Source organism: Pseudonaja textilis, chromosome 1 (genome assembly GCF_049901715.1).
Source record: "Pseudonaja textilis isolate UNSWEBS1 chromosome 1, rPseTex1.2, whole genome shotgun sequence".
In the NCBI taxonomy this organism is placed as follows: domain Eukaryota; kingdom Metazoa; phylum Chordata; class Lepidosauria; order Squamata; family Elapidae; genus Pseudonaja; species Pseudonaja textilis.
Window position 1 is genome coordinate 284,310,956 of NC_141990.1, and position 20,708 is coordinate 284,331,663.

The window sequence follows — 20,708 nt, forward strand, 5'->3', positions numbered from 1 at the left end:
GGGACCAAGGAGAAAGAATACTTGAAGAAATATCATTGAAAATTTAAGGAACCTAGAATCTGGAAGAAGCTTCCTGAATTAGTTTCCAAAAGAATCAGAAATGAGCAAGAGTAAAGGAGGGGAGAGAAGGTGCCATCCACTTCTGTGATGATTTAATTTGCTGCAGAATGCATATGTCCTGTATGACAAATTGCATTGTTTCCATTGTAAATCATGTAATTTGAATCATAATAAATGAATGCTACCATTCCATTTTTTATGGACAAACTCTTATGGACCTTCAACCTGATTGCAATAACTACCTAGTACCATAAACGTCTTGGAAGAGAGTACTAGCTTGAAGCCTGATAGGATAGCTTCACAAGCCACATTCAAAATAAGATCTCCGATCCACAAACTACCTTAGAATAACAGAGCTGGAAGGGACCTTGGAGGTCTTCTAGTCCAACCCCCTGCTTAGGCAGGAAACCTTACACCACTTCAGACAAATGGTTATCCAACATCTTCTTAAACATTTCCAGGGTTGGAGCATTCACAACCTCTGGAGGCAAGTTGTTCCATTGATTAATTGTTGTTCTAACTGTCAGGAAATTTCTCCTTAGTTCTAAGTTCTTCAATCCTTGATTAGTTTCTTGTCCTGCTTCTTGTCCTGCCTTCAGGTGCTTTTGCAAGCCAACATATACCATATATAACATATAACATATATACAACATATACCAACTAGAAGTTACATATAAAACCAGTCCTGGATGTTTTACTTGCCAATTAATAAAGTTCTTGAAATCATTAAAAAGCGATGCTTTGATGTCATTGAAGGTAACATGAAAGACCTATATAGCTACAGTAAGACCATAGTCTAAGCTCATGTTCCCCAAATAATAATAATGAGCTGCTCATGAAAAGTCCACAAGCAAGAGATGAATGCCATCATCCTATACTTAATTATCCAAATTAAGTGACTAAATCAACTATTTCATGTTTTGTATCTGGGAACTCATTTAAGTAGCTATAAAAGCTAACCATCACCCTTAGCAATGGCTAGCCAGCTCCTTTTCACCAGAGATCTCCATAAATCTGAATTCTTCAGACTTTTGGCATAGTAGTAATCCTAATAAAAATATATATCAAATCACTATCTGAATGTGGAGATGGTAAGGAAGAAAAAGAGCAGAAGTGTTTTCTCTCAAATCAAATGAGTATTTTTTTAATGTACAAGTAATAAAATCATGGAATTCACAAATCATATTTTTTACAGGAAAGTACTATAGCTAGGTACTGGTAAAACTCTGTAATGCTTTTAATGGAGATTGATAATATGGACAAGCATATATACTTTGCCTTGCTGGAAATGACAGTATAATGTGAGGCTAAAGTAGATGAAAGCTATAAACTCTACTTTAATACACCATACATAGATGTACTACTTTGAGAAAATTTGAAACTCATTATGATATAACATGTAGGGGCTATCATTAATATGGGAGAACAGAAATGCTGTCTCATTTATGTTTAAGATCATAAGTACACAGGGACAAGTAATCTTGAAATAGAGGGAGACGGAGGGGGGTTGTGAGGTTATACTTGCAGAAGGAGATGCCCTAAGAAGAAGCAATGGCATTCTAGATTGTACTGTCCGTAGATAAATATAGTAGAAAAATCGAAACAGCTCTTCAGAATAACTACTATGAAAATAAAGTAAGTGGTTATAAGATAAAATGAGACAGTTTATGGACATTACAGCTGAGTTTTGATATTTTCAATGTTTGGCTGATATTTCTAGACTTTGGAACAGCTAAAGTGTGATGTTTGTTTAATGTGAAATATTTTTATCCTGTTTTTAATCATTTAAATTAATTCTATAAATGGAAATTATTGGAAATTATCCAGTTCTGATGCTATACTGTTTTGTCTTTCTTTGTGATTTCAGCCAGAGAAATGACTAGAGGAAAATTCTTGAACATCCTGGAGAAACCCAAAAAGTAACTGAATGTGTACTACACTTTAAAAAAAGCAGCAGCACCTTGTTATTTCAGAACTTCTACAATTGTCCATATAAGCTGAAATGAAAGGACCAAACGTACCGAAATATTCATTGTTTCACCTTTCTTTTGAGGGTAACTGTTCTGGATTACTTCAACATTGGCCAGCATCAGTTCTCTTAACCTCCTGGCTGCAGCTGATCCTGCCCTATTTACCTTAATGAAAAGAAAAGGACTCATTTTCTCATGGTTGTTGCACACAACTATAACAATATGCATCTTGTGATATTACCCTTGCCCCAGAGCAGTACACAACGTGGCACTTCTGTATGTATGTCCATCCCACATCATTACAAGACAAGCACTTTATGGACAAATGCATAATTTGAGATGAAAACTGACTGGTGTTCTTTAATATAGATAATCCTAATTTTATAATTGTAGAAGTTAGCAATTTATATTGATTTTTTTTAGGTACAAAGGCTGCAGAAAAAAATAAGGATTGTATCATTCTTGCATGTTCGTGTAATTTTAGATATAGGATGGGATAGGAGGTTACATTCCATCAAATTTCTATTTGGTTGGTTTTAAGCTACCTAAATGTGACTGCAGTGGAAGTGTGAAGAAAAAACTAAAGAAGATAAAAGAGGGGGAAGAACACTTATATGAAGAAAACATGTGTCCTGTGCTCAGCATAATCATTTACTCTTTAATTCAGCTTCAGATCTCTTAAAATATGTCTAAAGGCAAAATAAATTATCTGTCATATAAGAATTTTCCCAAAAGCAAATATCTTTTTAGGCTACCCATTTTGTATTATATTCATAGCTCTAGAAAATATACCTTCAAATTGGATTTCTCTTTCGGGTATACATAAAATAAGTTTTGTACAGTATATAGAAGTAACAAATTCTATACTGAAAAGCCATAGTATCTCACTGAGTCTCCTTCTCCAGAAATACTTTTAAAATAGCTGGCTGGCAAGACACCAAGTCAAAATCTTTTCCTTGCATTGGTTTCTCTACAATAAAGCACTGAGTAGAGTTTCCCTGAACCTGGTACTTAGATTTGTGAGGTATGGTGACTTGGAAATATTGGAGTTGAAAGTGTCAAATTAGGGAAAGTTGTGCCACTTACATTTGGGGAATTACCAAGCTAAAGTTAAGCACTTTTACATCCCATTAAAGTGATGTTACAGTATCTCCCCCATTGTGAAATAAGCAGAATTAAGAAAGACCCAATTTTGGATTTGGGCCTGCAAATGTTTTAATAAAAACCTTTTTTCTCTGTGTGAAAAACAAGAATTTAATATTGGGTTGTATATCAAAAGTTTGATTTTTTTTAAAAAGTTGACATCCCAACAAATCTTTGAAGTTTTCAACGTGCAACTGTATACTGTTCAATTTACTGTAGTGGTGATGCAACTTTGGAAATGTAAGAATGCAATATAAACAAGAAAATAGTATGTAATTTAATACATACTGTAAATGATGGCCATTTTCTGTGTTCTGGTAGTTTGTAAATTACATGAGTAAGATATTTCTCATGTACAGCAAATCAGCCATATTTCGATTTTAAATTATATATACTGCATTTTTTCTAGAACAGAGGTTCTAGATTAGAACATTTTAATCACATACCGTACATCAAATGGCAAGTCACAAAGTCCGCTCTGTCAGGACATTATATTTGCAGGCCTGAGTTTCAGATGTGAAAATATTAAATCCATGCCAATGATGGCAAAACTATAAATGATGAACAGCTAGCAAAAAAATACTAAGAGTAGGAAAAATGTGCTTACTTGCTCAGGCAAAAAGTTTGCTTTTCAACGGTAAACTAATATTTATATTTCTGTTTAGGAATACTGAAAATGTAACATTTTTTGTTTGTGGGTTTTAATATATAGTAACTCAAAGTTGAGCATTTTGAAATATCCTAATGATTGAAGGATGGGGGAGAGGTAGATTTTAAATCTCATATTAAAAACAAAGTGGTTGACTTTTCCTGTATTATAATCTGTCCAAAATATATTTGGAGCCTTGGTTAAGGACAACTTACAGATAAGATCTCTACTGCCAGGATCTGATTAGTTAACCCCTTTTACATTTGAAAACATTTCTTTTTATTCTAGAAATTTGTAATTCTGAGCATATACCAAATTATTGGTATATGCTTTAAGTAGAGATATTTATATTTTTAATGCATAGATATGTTAAATATTTAGTAAAAATGCCCATGAGTATGTTACAATTTTGTGCTTTTGATAGTAAATAAAAAGTTACATTTTTAAAACATTCCTGTGAAATCTAGATTTCTTAGATAAATCCTAGACTGACATTATGCATATTTATGTGTTCAGAATTTCTGTTGGATTTGATGGGAGTTATTTTTATCTGATTATTAATAGGAGGCACCTTGCTGGTTTGTGTAAGGTTTGCTACAGACAGGTTAAGTATCTTCATTCTTTTAACAGAAAAATATAATCATCTCAAAAAGCTGTTTACTAATGTTTTTATTTGCATTTGAGGTACCTTAAATATATTTTATGGTTCAATATTTTTTAAAGCTTTGAATAAAGCTTTGAAAGCAGAAATGAAAAAAGAATAAAACTCAATCCTACTGAAATTTGAACAGTTTCCACAAACAACTGTATTTTTTACTTTTTGGCTTACTTTTTTACTTTTTGCACACTTCCTTCTGATTTAACTCCAGTAACTCAGTATCCTTAGTTCAGGTAAGTATTTGTAAGTGAAACTGCAAAGAGAGGTATTATGAAGTAAAATAAAATTATTTTAACTTTAAACTTAAACTAGTTCTAATGAATAATCAAAAAATATTTTCGGAGTAGTGGCTCCACAACATAGGAAAAGATACAATTCAAAATACAGTAAATAAACATCACCTGAGTTGAGACTTGAAATAAAAAAATTAGCTACTTCATAGAAAGTATTTCTTCTCTTCAAATCTGTAGTATATCATTTCATATCCTCTATAGTTCTTGGATGTTTGCATTTAGCTCCAAACATTTTTATTTTGCATCTTAACATTCAGATGGATTTTATACTTAATTGATTGCTTTCATAATCCTCAAAATAATTCGTTTATTTCAATTGAGCCTTTTTTAAAAAAAAATCATTTTTTTTAAACTGACAATCATTTAGGGTATTTAAATAGTTGTACAAGGAATTCTCCTTCGGGATAACTTCCGTTCCCATGGCCCACAATGAAAATATAGCTTTGTTATATCACATGGAAAAGGGGGAAATATCTTATTAATTAGCAATTAATTCACTCTAATTTTAAATATTCAGTAATCATATTTGCAAAGTGTCACCAAAGGACAAAGTTAATTGAAAGCTTTGCTTCGCATTTCCATTCTTTAACAAGCTTAGAGAATAAGAGATGTGTGACAAAAGAAATGTACTGCCTTCAAATATGTCCTGTTTATCCACATAAATTTTAGTAGCATGTGATATTGGTAATCACTGTGTTAAGAGCTGAAAATACAGAACATGGCAGACATTTGTCTCAAAGTTTTTAGTAGGTCTTCTCTTTCTCTCAGCTGACCCCAAAGAAAACGGGATGACAACTGACTGTTTTAATAACATCAAAGCTTGTTCCATACCATACCATTCCTTTTGTTTTGTTTTGGGTTATTTTATTTAACATGCACATAAGATCCTCTGGCAAACTGATGCAGAAATGCTAACTGAAGCTTCTCCATAGTTCTGTTTCTACTAAGTATTACTAAACATTATGGCTATATGTCTGGAAGTTGAGTCACGGCAATTGGACTTGTTTTCTTTTTTGGTTTGAAACATTTTGCTAATTATCCAAGTAGCTTCTTCAGTCTGTGTTCAGGATAAGCAGCAAAGCATTTCAAACAAAAAGAAAAAGAACGGTCTACTTGGAGGACTGAGAATAGTCATCAACATCATTCCAGGATAAACACCTCTAACATGAGAGAAAATATCGTATCTTTGTCGTGAGAAAACAGAAAAACGTAAATAAAATCATAAAAATACATATAAAAATTCCTAAGTAGCTTAAGAAAGCCACTATTTTCTAAGCTAGTTAAAATACCGTTGGAATAAGTATGCATGAATAGAAATAAGAGTGGTTTTTCAATCTTGGCAACTTTAAAATGTGGATTTCACAGACTTTCATATGCTGTCTGGGGAGTTCTGGGAGTTGAAGTCCATGCATCTTATAGTTGCCAAGATTGAAAAACACCGCTATAATGCAAAGGACTTTCTGGTCTTCCAAATCGTCTCTAAATGGATATTATAATTTAAAATTATTATAAATCTGAAATAATTATGAAATCTAATTCTTATGTATTCACATAGAGCATTTTTAATCATTTTATAACTTCCTTGGAAATTTTAGCATCTGAAAATCCCGGGCAGCTAATGTTACAGATTAAAAACAAGATAATAGTGTAACATTATTGTACTACAATTGAGGTTTGTGCCATACAGGTTCAAGCGGTGGTGATGGGAAATATATTGCCTACCCTCATTTAAAACATCCACTGGACTAAATTCACTCTGAATATTCTGATTCACAGTTCCATCGAACTCATAGTTGCTGTTCATTTTTCAGTGTTTTTCTTGAAAAGAAAAAAGACAGATCAGAATGTAAGAACAAACAGTTCATTAAATTAGAAATTTAATAGTTTCTGATATATTAAATAGATACTTGTATTATTGCCACACATTTTAAAATAATCCAGTGTAATGATTGTTTCATCTATGTTTATTTTTGTTTTGTTTATTCTCCCCCCCAATCCTAATCTCTCTTCCACAATAAACTCTAAATATACTTTCTCATAGTAATACATTTGAAATAATGCACAAATCTTATTTTTGCTGGAAAAGTCTGACTCCTTTATATTTGTTAATGTCCTAAATATTTTAATGTCTATTTTCAACCTTCAAAGCAATTATCCTTACCACATTTTTGTTACTTACCTCACACCCTAATAACTACTGGGAGTACATAACAACCAGGCATCTGATAAAGTAAATTGGAATCTACAAAAGTTGATGTAAAAATTATAAAATCTCTGACATGCTCTAAGATCCTAGCTTTTGCATGCATACAACAGACTAATACAGCTTCACAACATAATCAGAAAATTATGAATTCAGTTAGTTCCATCTTTGTTGACAATTCTCATAAAGGGTCTACTTGGCTCCTATTTTGCATAGTTTTCAAAAACAAAGATCATTTATTGAACAAGATTTCAAAAACAAGACCATTTATTGAACAAGTGACTATAAAAACACAACTTTTGTAGGACAATATGAGCAATATTTATTCAACTTTATAAATTGTGTAATTTCTTTTTAGAAGCAGCACCTGTCTCTCAGAATCATCCTCCACAAATTCCTTATATTTTGTCATTATTAATACTCCAGAAGAAATGTGTAATTCTATTTGCAGATTACATAAGTATTTGGACTAGAAAAGTCCATGTTGCAACCATCCTGCTTACAATGTTAGCTTCTGTCTCCTTTGTCACCCATGACAATTCAGTTAAACATCAGCCTTTGTAGTAAATCCATTAAAAACAGTTATTTTTTGTAAAATGATATCATGATTGTGGTCATGAATACAAAATACAATGTGGTAAAATACTTAGCAATTTGAGTCAAAATTTAAGAAAGTCTGCATCATTAAACAGAAGACAATGGAGATTGATCGAATTGGTTGGTATATCGTTTGAGTTTCAAAATACAAAACCTCAATTTTTGTGTAAAAAATCCTCTGTATCTGTTAGCCATTCCATAGTTCCCAGTTCATAAGTCTCCATCCTTGTGGACTACCATATTTCTATGTGTTCTAATTGTTTTCTAACAAAGATGAACTTATCTAAGCAACAGATGTGCAGAGTTGCCCTGATAGCAGAAGTTGTGTGGCATTTTAATATTCCACACTCATGAGGACTTGATCACAGGAGTAAGCCTTAGTCCAAATTCCGGTAAAATATGTATGGTAAAATGAAAGGAACAAGAGGAGTGAAAGAGGCAATAAAACAATTGCAAGGGATGAAAAATGTGGACTGATGGCTCAAGAGTGGAGGATGAATGGGAAGGGTCAAGGACCAACTTTACCCTGGCAATAACAAATTGATGTCTGGCATGCTGGCCTGTGTCCCTCTGCATTGTTGTAGTCAAGGGGTTCTTTCCTCGCTGCCTGCTCACTCTCTCTCTTTTTTTAAATGTTGTGTTGTATTTATACTACAGGGCCGTGCTGGCAGTTGCTTGTTAGGGGAATTTTCCCTTAAGTTGGACCCATGGTAAGAGCTGTGTGAAGCGGAAGACAATTAGGGGCTTATTAGTGTCCTGGGCTGACATGTAACTTGTGTTGCTGGGACTTACCAAAACAGCGAGAGTCTTATGGGCAAGCTCCAGCCGAGAAAAGACTGAGGGATTGTCTCACCTAATTAGAGGGAATGGGCCTCTTTATGTTTGTGATTCGGTATGGTTGTCTGATCGCTTTTCTCTGGCTGCTGGCTCAGACCAAGCTGGAAGTGTGCTAATTAGAAGAGAAATTGACGTAGTGATCCTGTCAGCTCTTGTTACCGGCAGGGACAAAGCAGAATATTATTCTAAAGCAACGTTTTGTAAGTGTCCCTCTTCCAGCTCTCATTAGGAAAAGGGCTGGTGGATGGGGAGGGGAATCTTCCTTCATGGACTGGCTAATGGAACATAAGCACTTTTATGGTGCTAATTAACAGGCTCATGGAAAAGCTTCAACCAACACTGGTAGCCATTGTGTCCTGTAACTCTGAAACCTCAACTGCCTTCTGAGAGGAGCAAGCTGGTCATATGAGGGAAAGCGAATGCTCCAGAGAAAACAGGCTTTTAAGGAGTGAAGTCTCTTTCATGAAGAGGCAAAACCATTATAAATGAACCATTATAAGAACCATTATATATAATGGCAGAACCATTATAAGATGACTAAGACATGGGTGAGTATAAAGAAAGTCTCCTGGTCCAGGAACACATCAGCCATTCCCAAACCCTGTAACTAGTCCAGAGAGATAAGTGTGATCTGTACAGAGATTGCTTAGAGTCCAAGGGCCAGGATGGTTGCACTACCACTCTCCCAGCTGTGTTGGAAATAATCAAATAGTGTGATCAATGCTATCTCAGTACTATGTCCCAGCCTGAAACTCAATTGAAAAGAATCTAGATCATCTGTTTCCTCCAGAGCTCTCTTTAGTTGCAACCCAACTAGCTTCTGGACCCCAGCTTCCCTAAATTGTTCAAAACAATTGGGTCCAGCAATGGTGTCTTGGAAGGGAGGATACACCATGATTTCCTTCAAGACTTGTACCTCTCTTCTCAAGGAGGTTGAGAGCTCTGCATGGGTTCAGCCAGAGGGGACAGTGATCTAAGAGATGTTGGGTTTAACAGTCACAAGGATACTATCCACTTCTTAGCTATGCAGAAATACAGAAGAATATTGATAAAAACCCTCTTCAGTCTGTTTGGGTCAATACAAAGGAAAAAGAAGGACATAGCCATAGGTGTATACCAGTGGAGGGATTCAATTTTTTTTACTACCGGTTCTATGGGTGTTGCTTAGTGGGTGTGACGGGGAAGGATACTGTAAAATCTCCAGCCAGAGGTGATATTTGCCAGTTCTCTGAACTACTCAAAATTTCCCCTACCAGTTCTCCAGAACTGGTCAGAACCTGCTGAATACCACCTCTGGTGTATACTATAGGCCACCCAACCAGAGGACATAGATGCACTTTTTGCTAATCAGTTTTACTAAGGTCACCACAATAGCAATGGGAGATTTTAACTACACTGACATCAACTGGGAGTCAAACACTACACCTAGTGGAAGGTCTAACAGGTTCCTGACAAACCTAGCAAACAACTTTGTCTCCCCAAAAATAGAGAAGGGAATTAGAGGGTCAGCTATATTGGACTTAATTCCCATTAACAGAGATGAAATGATAGAAAGTGTTGAAGTTACAGAAATATTCAACATTATGCAAGCACAAGCAATTGAACAAAGTCAAACTAGAGACTTAGACTTCAAGAGAACTTATTTCAATAAACTTGGAGACAGCTTGAGAAGGATTCCATGGATGACAATTCTCAAGGGGAGAACAACCCTAGAAGCTAAGGAAATTTTGAAAAGTGAGGTTATAAAAGCCCAGTCTAGCACAATTCAAATGAAGAAGAAAAATAAGAGATATTGAAAGAAACCAGAATGGTTGCACAAAGAATTCTCTTATAAACTGAACGATAAAAGGGACAAATATAAAAAGTGGAAAAAGGGGCACATAATTTAAGGCAGAATATCAGCAAATAGCCAGAACCTGCAGAGATGAAGTCAGGAAGGCTAAGGCTCAAAATGAACTAAGGCTTGCAACAAAAGTCAAAAATAACATCTTTCTTTCAACATGTAAAAAACAAGAAAAAAGTTAAGGAAATGATTGGGCTATTAATGGGACAAAATGTCAAAAAGGTGATGAGCAGCAGGGAGAAAGCAGAATTGGTTAACTCATGTTTTGCATCTGTCTTTACACAAAAGGAAAAAAACAGTCCAACCTATTGAAAAAAACACTGTAAAATACAGATTAGGAATGCAAATCAAAATAAGCAAGAAAATGGTAAGAAAATGCATATTTACTCTAGATGAGTTCAAATCACCAGGACCGTATGGATTACACCCCAAGATTCTGAAGAAATTGGCAGAAATGATCTCAGTACTACTGAACCATATCTTTTAAAGATCCTTTCAAAGATCCTGCAGCACCAAGGAACTACCCGAGGACTAGAAAAGAGCTGATGTACTTCCCATCTTCCAAAAAGGGAAAAAATGGACCTGGGGAATTATAGACCTATAAACCTGACATAAATACCTGGGAGGATTCTGGAAAAGATAATCAAGCAATGAATCTGCAAACATCTGGAGGCAAAGTTGTAACCCAAAGCCAACATGGGTTGTCAAAAAGAGATCATGCCAGACAAATCTTATTGCATTATTTGACAAAGTGACAAAATTAGTGGATCAGCGAAATGCTGTAGATATAATTTACTTGGACTTCAGTAAGGCATTTGATAAAGTAGATCACAACCTACTACTTGAGAAGATAGAAAAATGTATTTAGACAGCATCACCACCAGATGGATTTGTAACTGGCTGACCAACCACTCTCAATGTATAGTCCTGGATGGAACTGCATCTATGGAAGTACAAGTCTTAGGCCCAGTACTCCTCAATATCTTCATCAATGATGTAGATGAGGGAATAGAAGAAAAACGCCTCAAATTGCAGATGACCCAAACCTAATAAAAAGAAGGACTACGGGCAATATGACTGCAGTATTCTGATATCTAAGGGGCTGCCCCAGAGAAGAAGGGGTCAAAAGCACCTGAAGGCAGGAGAAGAAGCAATGGATAGAAACTAATCAAGGAGAGAACCAAGCTATAACTAAGGATAAATTTACTGACAGAACAATTAATCAATTGCCTCCAGAAGTTTTGGGTGCTCCAACACTGGAGGTTTTTAAGCCGAGATTGGACAATCATTTGTCTGAAATAGTATAGGGTTTCCTACTTGAGCAGGGGATTAGATTAGAAGACCTCCAAGAACCCTTCCAACTCTGTTATTCTGTTATTCTTCAAGAGATACAGAAACAAACTTTTCTAAATCCAGCTAAACTAATAAGACACTGCCTCCATCATCTTGACTAGCTCGCCCCACCCCAGTCAGGGTCCAGTTGCAAGCTAGTTGAAGTGACTTGGTCTGCCAGAGGTTTAAAGTATTCTTGTCAAAAAGCACTAGTTAATCTTGTTGTCCATTCCTTACCAACAAAAAAACAGATCACCATTGGCCAGCTACATGAGACTGTGAGAGGAATGGGAAGTAATTATATTTTGCTCTTCTTGATGACTGATTTACTGACATGATGTAACTCCTACTATGGGCTCTTATACATGCTTGATCAGATTAACCCTTCATCTCTGTAGAGGGCATACAGAATTGTTTTGAAGGACAGTAGGAAGAACCATTATTGAGGCAACTATTAGAGAAACATGGCTTTGAGCAAGAAACATAGGTAAGAAAACATTCTTGCCTGAGCAATGAAAGTACTTAAGAAAACATTTTGTCTGTCACAAATGTGCATGAAGATAAAGTGATGGAGGAGTAGGGTTACTAGATGTCTGAATAGGCAAAGGAGGGCACAGATAATTGGAAAAGAGAACAAAGGGAAGGAAAAGGAGGACACATTAAGTATTTATACTAAAAAAACTAATAGAAGGGAATATTTTTAGCTCATGGTTGAACTGTGGGGTCCTTGGTTTCTGTGAGTTTGGTTTGGTTGTTTTCTTGTAGCCATTTCATTATCAAACTAGGTAACATCATGAATGCCATAAGGGAATATAAAGAGAGCAAACTTCACTCCCTTCTAGTACTGCTGATGTTATCCAGCTTGATAATAAAACATCTGCAAAAAAACAACCAAGCTCAGAACACCAAGGACCCCACAAATATACTTATTGCCTACATGTATATAATTTTTTTTCATCAGAATGCCTGGTCTTTCAATTGCAAATTTTTAGTAACAAATCTTTTTAAGAGGATGTGATAGCAATAATATAGAACACAATACGACACATTTTTCAAATGGTGGCTTTCCAGTCTTTCCTTAAAAACCTCCAGTGATGAAGCACCTACAACTTCTGAAAGCAAGCTGTTCCACTGGTTAATTGTCCTCATTGTTAGGAAGTTCCTCCCCTTGATTAGTTTCCATCCATTTTTTTCTTGTCTTGCCTTCTGGTGCTTTGGAAAACAAGTTGACCCCGCTCTTCTTTATGGCAGCCCCTCAAGTTTAAAAGACCGCTGTTTGTGAAAACAGTCCAAACAAAACAAAATGGACAAAAAGCCAGACAATATTTGATTTTAAGGTTATGCCTGCCAGACAGATGATATGAGGATAAAAAAGATAGCACATCTTTTGCTGGACATATGATAACACTTGGGAGTAGGGAAGCATGTTGAAACTTGCAAAATTATGTTCCACAACTTTCTAATAAAAGATGTTTAGAGTCATATGGCATTTTGTTTCTTGATTTATCTACCTTATAGGGCTGACAATCTCTCTCCAATGGTGCTGTAGTCATATTTTACGTTCCATCTTCTGGAGCATCAAAGACAACCAGAAAGCTTCCCAGAGTTGTGAATAGTGAGAGATTGCATGGGAGCAATCAATTTCATTCAAAGTTCCATCAACTGTTCATGCCAGGCACAGATTAAGGCCACCAGATTAGCAAGAAAACCTTCTTGAAATCCCTCAGGAATGTTGAGACATCCGGGCTGGGGTGAACCAATCTAATAGGTCATGCCTCCCTGAGGAGAGGGCAATGCCAGCAAGTTGCAAAGCAATCAGTGTAACATGATGGTGATAAAAAAAAAACATCTAGTGAGCTATCTCAAATATGGACCAGGTCCATGGATGCTATCTTAGTCAAGAATTCCTAGGCTGCCCAGGCTCTATGCAACTCAGAGGAAAGTTAAAATCTCTGAGGATTATCAGTCTCCAGAATTCCACTGCTGACAAAGTGACAAATAAGCAGCTCAAGGAGAGTTTTTGTTGTGTAGCAAGGAGGTGGTACAGCAATAACAAGCCTAACTGCTCCCTACCTGCCACATTGTTGTCTCATCACTGCTGAAAGTCCTTGATAGTCATGCCTCAGGCCATAGTTTTCTATTGTACAACTGTCAAGGTTCTAATGATAATAATCCAAGGGCTCTCTTAGATACTCTGTTATGCTCTGAATGAGGAAACTCCAGCCTTGCCTCTCCTCCAGCATGGTTGGTATTTATTTATTTATTCATTTAGTTTCATTACATGGTTGCTCATTTCACTCAATGATTCACATGAAAGAAAGTACAAGGAAGATGGCAACAGTTATTTTCCAAGGTGTTTCTTGACACTCGGACAAAGTATATGAAAAATAAATGCAGGATAAAAATAACAAAAATAAATTGCAGCCACCTGGATTTTGTTTAAATACAGAGAAAAAAAGTCCTGAAGGTAAATTATGCGTCTGCTCCTTCCTTCCTGTCAAGTTGGTTGCATTTCAGTACAACAAAATACATTACAAAGTTGCTAGTCTGAACCTTGTAATTGCAATTGTATATTCCTGTAGCTGTGAACTAAATGGTCTTACTTTTGAGCAGATGCATGAGATAGGAGGAAGGCAATACCTTTACTATCCAAGGTCAGTAGGTATTGTAGAATAATTTCTAATTAATCCATTGTTTCGGAGTTCTAGACACTAGTGGCTACTCAGTGAAAGTGTCTCCAAATTACTGCATTTACTTGAGTGTTTATATTTTTGAGGCCCTAAAATAATATATCTAATAAGAACTAAAAACATGAAGTACAACAACAAATACAGTGAATATTAGCAAATTAGTGTTAGGAAGATTTTTAAATATTCAACTGGAATCTACCTTCTTGCAACTTAAATTTATTGTTCCATGTCCTGCATACAGAGAACAGATCTTGACTTCTTCCTAATGAACCCCTTTCAAGTATTTGAAGACTGCTGCCATATTCAGTTTCTTTTCAGCCTAAACATTTCCAACTCTTTCCATACATATTTAAAAGATGTTTCTAATCCTCTAATCATTCTTGTTTCCTTCTCTAAACCTGTTCCAGTTTGTGTAACTCTCCCTTAAAGTGTGGTATTTAATGAATAAAGGGAACAGAAATGGGTAGAATATGACACCCAATGCTTGCTGTTGATTTTTCTCATAAGAATTATCAATATGGTTATGAAATTCACTAATGATACTGTTAGATCGGTGGATCGGGTCACATAAGAGGCGAGACGCGATAGTGAACATTCAGCTCTTTATTAAAGCTTCAGAACAAGGACAGCAAAGGCTTGCGAGCCGCTTGGCTTTATACAGCCGGCCGGCGGCTCGGCGGCCAATGGCAGCGCTTTGAATCTCCCGCGATCGGCTCGGCCAATCACAGTAGATTCTTAGCGCTCCAATCACAAGAGTTCAGTAAGCCAATCAGGTTGCGGTCCGGGTGGACCAATCGGAATGCGAGTCTACAAGAATGTTAATACAGAACACCCCTCCCCTCATGGTTTCGTCCGACGCAGCGTCGTGACGTTGCGCAGGTAGGTGGGGCTCCGTACCTGCCTAGTTGACCTGCGCGGTTCAGTCTGTGTGCGATCGTCGGCCAGTTCGGACGGGCTCCACGTCGCTCTCAACCCTGTCGATGGAACCGCCTGGAAGGGTGAGCCGGGCCTGTTGCTGCAGCTCCCGCCCGGACTACCTGGGTCGGTCGAGTTGCGGTTCCTGCTGCTCCCGCCTGGTCTTTCCGGGCTGGTTGAGCTGGCTTGGCTGCACCTTCCAGGTGAAGCTCCCATCTGCGACAGCTCGAGGTCTACTGGTGAGTATGGTTGGTTTATTTGAATGTTGCTGTCTTTTGGTGGGGGGTGTTCGGCTTGCGTTGGGGGGTGTGCCGCTGGTGATTCCGGCCTTTTGTCATTCCCCTGCTTGGTTGTTGAGGTTCCCCCTCCCTCTCTGCTTTCTGTGGTTGTTGTTGTCGAGGCGTCGGGGGTGTTGACAGCTAGCCTGGACCGTAGCTGGTCGATGTGCCGCTTCCAGCTTCTTCCATCCGTTGTTTGGAGTCTGTATGACCGGGGGCCGGTTACCTGTGTTATTTGCGCAGGTACCCAAAGTGGGTCTCCCGTGAAGTTCTTCGCGTAGACTGTGTCCCCGGTGTTGAATGCCCGGTGCCGGCTGGAGGAATCCGGGGGTTTCTCCGGGTTGTAGGTGGGGTGTAGCCGGTCCAGCGGTGACCTCAGTTTTCTGCCCATCAGTAACTCCGCTGGGCTTTTGTTTGTGGTCGTGCTGGGCGTGATGTGCTATATGAAAAGCATTCTGTTTATCTTTTCTTGAATGTCGCCAGTTTCAATTTTCTGGATGGTTTTCTTTGTGTATTGGACCATCCGTTCCGCCTGTCCATTCGCCGCCGGATGAGCCGTCGAGGTTAGGGCGTGTCTGATGCCCCGTTCGGCCAGGTATCTTTCAAATGTCAGTGCCGTGAACTGCGGGCCGTTGTCCGACACTAAGACATCTGGTAGCCTATGTGTCGCAAAGAGTCTGTTGAGCTTCTCGATGACCGCTTCTGTTGTAGTTGCCCTCATGGTGCTTACCTCCAACCAGTTGGAGTAGGCGTCCACGGTGATGAGGAATGTATGCTTGGTTGGCCCGGCGAAGTCTATGTGTATTCGCGACCACGGTCCTCTGGGGGTTTCCCATTCCAGGACTGGAGCGGCGGGGGGTGGTGGATCTCGTCTCTTGGCACCTGCTGCACCTGGCGACCCATGTCTCGATTTGCTTGTCCATCCCTGGCCACCAAGCGTAACTTCTGGCCAGGGCTTTCATCTTGACAACCCCGGGTGCCCCTCGTGTAGCATTGCCAGCACTCTACCCTGTAGTGTCTCTGGTATAACTACCCGGTCTCCCAGAGTATGCACCCCTTTGTGTGAACAGCTCGGTTTGGCGGTTTCGGTGCCTGGGGGGGGTGCTGTCTCGTCGTCGGGGGCTGTTGCCTCGTTGTTGCGGGCTGTAGTTTTTCTTGTTCCGGCACACCCTGGCGATGTGCCCCCGCTTCTCGCAATGCCGGCAGATGGCGTCGAGGAAATGGCATTCGGAACGGGGGTGATCGCCACCGCAGCCGGCGCAATGGAATCCTGACTTACGTCCCCTTCGGTCCCGCCGGTCACACTCGGCCTGCAGCCAATGGATCTCCTCTTCCTCGTCCTCGGTGTCGGATTGGGGGTCAATGTCGCCATGATGTGTGGTTGTTTCTCAGCGGCTGGCTTCTCCGGGCTTCGCTGGTGCCGGGGTCGCTTCGTTGTTTGGCGGCCGTTCGGTTGTGTTCGCTTGCCGCATCCAGGCTGCTGATTGGCGGGTGGCCTCGGCGGCAGTTGCCTCGGCGAGGGCGTCGGCGAGGGAGATGTCGCCCTTGGCCATCAGCCGGCTCTGCAGCACAGGGTCTCTGAGTACGAGGACGACTCGGTCACGTAGTGCCTCGTCCAGGTCGGCGAAACCGCATAGACCTCCTAGGTTCCGTAGCTGGGCCACGAAGTCGCCTATGGTTTCGCTCTTGCGCTGATCTCGCCGGTAGAAATCGTGCCTATGGATGAGTATGGGCACGGCGGGGGCATAATGGCGGCGCAAGATGGGCTCGAGGTTAGCCCAGTCCATTTCTTTTACGTCGGCAGGCTTGACCAGCGCCTTGGCCATCTTGAATACCGCGGGGCCACAGTGCGTTAGGAACACTGCCCGTTTCCTCTGCCCGTTGGCGTCTTTGAGATTGCTGCATTCCAGGAACATCTGGAAGCGATCGGTGTACGATTCCCAGTCCTCGGTGGCTGGGTCGAACGGAGCGGGTGGCGGGGTGCTGCTGGCCATCTTGTGGGTCGTTGCGCGCCGTTTGCCACGTGCTGGTTGGGTCCTCGCCTCACGATCCCACCCTCGTCGCCAGTGTTAGATTGGTGGATCGGGTCACAAAAGAGGTGAGACGCGATAGTGAACATTCAGCTCTTTATTAAAGCTTCAGAACAAGGACAGCAAAGGCTTGCGAGCCGCTTGGCTTTATACAGCCGGCCGGCAGCTCGGCGGCCAATGGCAGCGCTTTGAATCTCCCGCGATCGGCTCGGCCAATCGCGGTAGATTCTTAGCGCTCCAATCACAAGAGTTCAGTAAGCCAATCAGGTTGCGGTCCGGGTGGACCAATCGGAATGCGAGTCTACAAGAATTTTAATACAGAACAGATACCTCACTCGGATCAAATAGATCAATTAACTCTAAACTGTTTTCCAAAATGGAAATTAGGGAATTATCACATGGAAAACTACATTATTTATATTTTGTTTTAATCATGTGCACAAAAGCTAGATTTACCAGTAAATATATTATTTCTTTCTGGCTTTTTCTATATGATGTCATTGGAGTCCCTTCTGAATGAATTATTAATATATATATTTTAGGAGGGGACATGGTGAAAATGCTCTGCCTCTTCTAAATGTTAAATTAGTAGTTTGATCACAGATCAAAACTTCCTTGGAGGGTGTTTCTTTATGTAATTGGTGATGGTAACCATTGGAAGATCTGAAGGACCAGATTAGGGACAGATTGCCATAAAGAAAATCTATTTATGTGGTTGCCAGGAACTGACAAGTGATTTGAGGGCATATAATGAATCCATTAATTAGCATGAATAAACCACAGAGATATAAAATGTTGCATATCAAATTAGAACACTTTAAAAAAGGAGGAATTGTATCTATTTTATCCATATTGATTCAAGAGGGTGGTAAAAACAACCTGAAAGCCACCAATTTCAAATTCAGAGAATAGGAACAAAATATAGGCTTCTGTAGAATACAACACCAAGTGAAATATAAATGGATGAATGTGTTTTTAATGAACACTTGAACGTTTAACATTAATTATATTTAGGGGAAGAAACTAATAGTAAGTCTTGCAACACCTTAAGATGAATGAATTTATTTGGGTTTCAGAGCTTTCATTTCAGGCATTGTTAAATTTATACCATAACAAATGTATTCATCTTTAAAATCCTTCTACAAAACTACAGAAGTGTTTAATTCTATTTATATGACTGCCCATCTCACAGAAGCATCTCTGGGTAGCTAACCCATAATACAACACAACTGTATTATTAGATAATACAGTTAGCTGATTAAAATATTTGAAAAAGAGAAGGTTAACCTACATTTATTTTAGGATAGAGAAAAACAGATAATATGAACTACATTAAGTTGTAGTATTGCCTAGATTGTTAGTCAGCTTAGTGTTGTTTTCTGCTTAACTTCATTCTCAGAAAACAAATATGCATTTATTTTTAACTTTACAATAGGCATTCTGTAAAAGTAGAGGAGTGCCAGTTATGATGAAGGATCATACAGTTATGATCATACAAAATACATACATGGCCATCCATTCATATACATTACATCTTAACTTTACGCCTACTACCAGGAACACTTACCAGATTCATAAAAAAAACTCCTTTGTGGAAGATGGCTCCTCTAAGGCATAACTTTATAATCTAGCAGCTAAATCACATTTTTCCCAGCATATTTATCTTCATCAATACTAATTTGCAAATGATCGTTGTATGTGCTTTTGGTACGTTTTACATTTTTACATAAATACTTACACTTAGGTGTTTATAGTATTTGCATTTTATTTCCTTCCAACTCAATAACATTTTTCCCAATCTACCAATCTTCTATTTATTTGTATTTTTCTATCACTGTGTGACACTTGTCTCCAATTAAGTGTTTTACTATTCTGTTTAACTTCAATCTCCATTATCCACAACTGATTACATTCTTAGTGATGCTCTGTTGTTTCAATTTGAAATGCATTATATTGTATCCCAAATATGGTAGACTACTGTAATATTCCAGTGTGGTTTTGTGCCTGCAGCTTAGGTACAATGTATTTTTCTAAAAAAAACTGTACATCTGTTCTCTTAAAAAATACTTTGTGTTAAGAAATTAGGATAAAAACCATCTGTTTAAGCAATTTCCATTTATATCCCTGGTACCTCAGAATATTCAAACTTTCCATGCAGGAAGCCTCACTCTCACCTTGATCTGCCTTCAGCAAAATCTGAGATGAGTTTCTTCAGTTCCATAATCCTTGAGACTAACAAGTAGATAGAGACATATTGGGGAGGGGAGATCACCTGACCCCTTTCAGCCATTTCACTGAGATGAGAAGTCAAATTAATAATGAGTCCTCAGGACTGTAATTAGCTGTCAATTATCTCAAATTAATCAACTTCTTGCCTAATTAAGCATTATCTGCAGGTGGGCAAAAAACAGCCCATTGTGTGGGAACCATGAGAAAAGCATAGCTGGCAAACTTGGTTAGTATCAGCAGTGCATTCCCTGCCTCACCACATCACAGATAGCAGGACAGCCAAGCAATTCTTAAAGGCATACAGCTCTCTTTATTTCTTTTACCTCCAATCCCAAATTCCGGTTGTTGGGGAAAAATACATTTTCTATGGTTCTATTGCCTTGTGATCACACACTATCACTGGAATCCAGAGAATGAGACCATTTTCTCCCAGTTCAGCTGTGGAACAGCTCAGCTTGCAGAGACAGGGGATTGGTCTATTTCCATCTGTGTGGGATGTCATGAACCTCCATCTTCTAACTGCTTCCCTACTCCAGGTTTGAAGCTAATGACCTGCATTGTTTTTTCTTGTCTACCTCAAAATCAAACATGGTCCAAATCAAGTATGAATGCAGAAAGGCGAGATGGGGATTTTGGCACTCCAATTTTGGTGCTTTGTATAAACCTCCTTATTCCAACTTCTTACAACAACTAGGGCAATTACAGCAGCTGAAATACTAATTCTGAGTAGTTGGAGAGTGACAGTAAAGGCGCTCTGGTGGTGTTCAGCACCATTGTAGCAAAAGAAGAGCTGGCAGGGCGGGGGGGGAAGCTGCAGTCCTACCCAGATAGAAAAAAAAAAGATTGATGGGATCTACTTTGGATCTCTGTTTTGGAACACCATCTCTGCAGTGGCTGGGGAAAAGAAATCATAACTGAAAAACTACAAGACATAAAATATACACATATATTACTCAATACTAACTGAGTAACTGGGTGGGG

General features: G+C 38.7%; 1 protein-coding gene across 1 annotated transcript in view; it reads left to right on the top strand.

Annotated features, from left to right (window-relative positions):
- The window catches only part of LIN52 (lin-52 DREAM MuvB core complex component), a 36,199-nt gene extending 31,926 nt beyond the window's left edge, over positions 1–4,273 (top strand). Inside the window, exon 6 of the mRNA XM_026711629.2 lies at positions 1,928–4,273. Coding sequence (XP_026567414.1) covers positions 1,928–1,983 — 56 coding nt within the window. The 3' untranslated portion in view covers positions 1,984–4,273. The remainder of the gene's footprint in view (positions 1–1,927) is intronic.
- Positions 4,274–20,708: the final 16,435 nt, after the last annotated feature.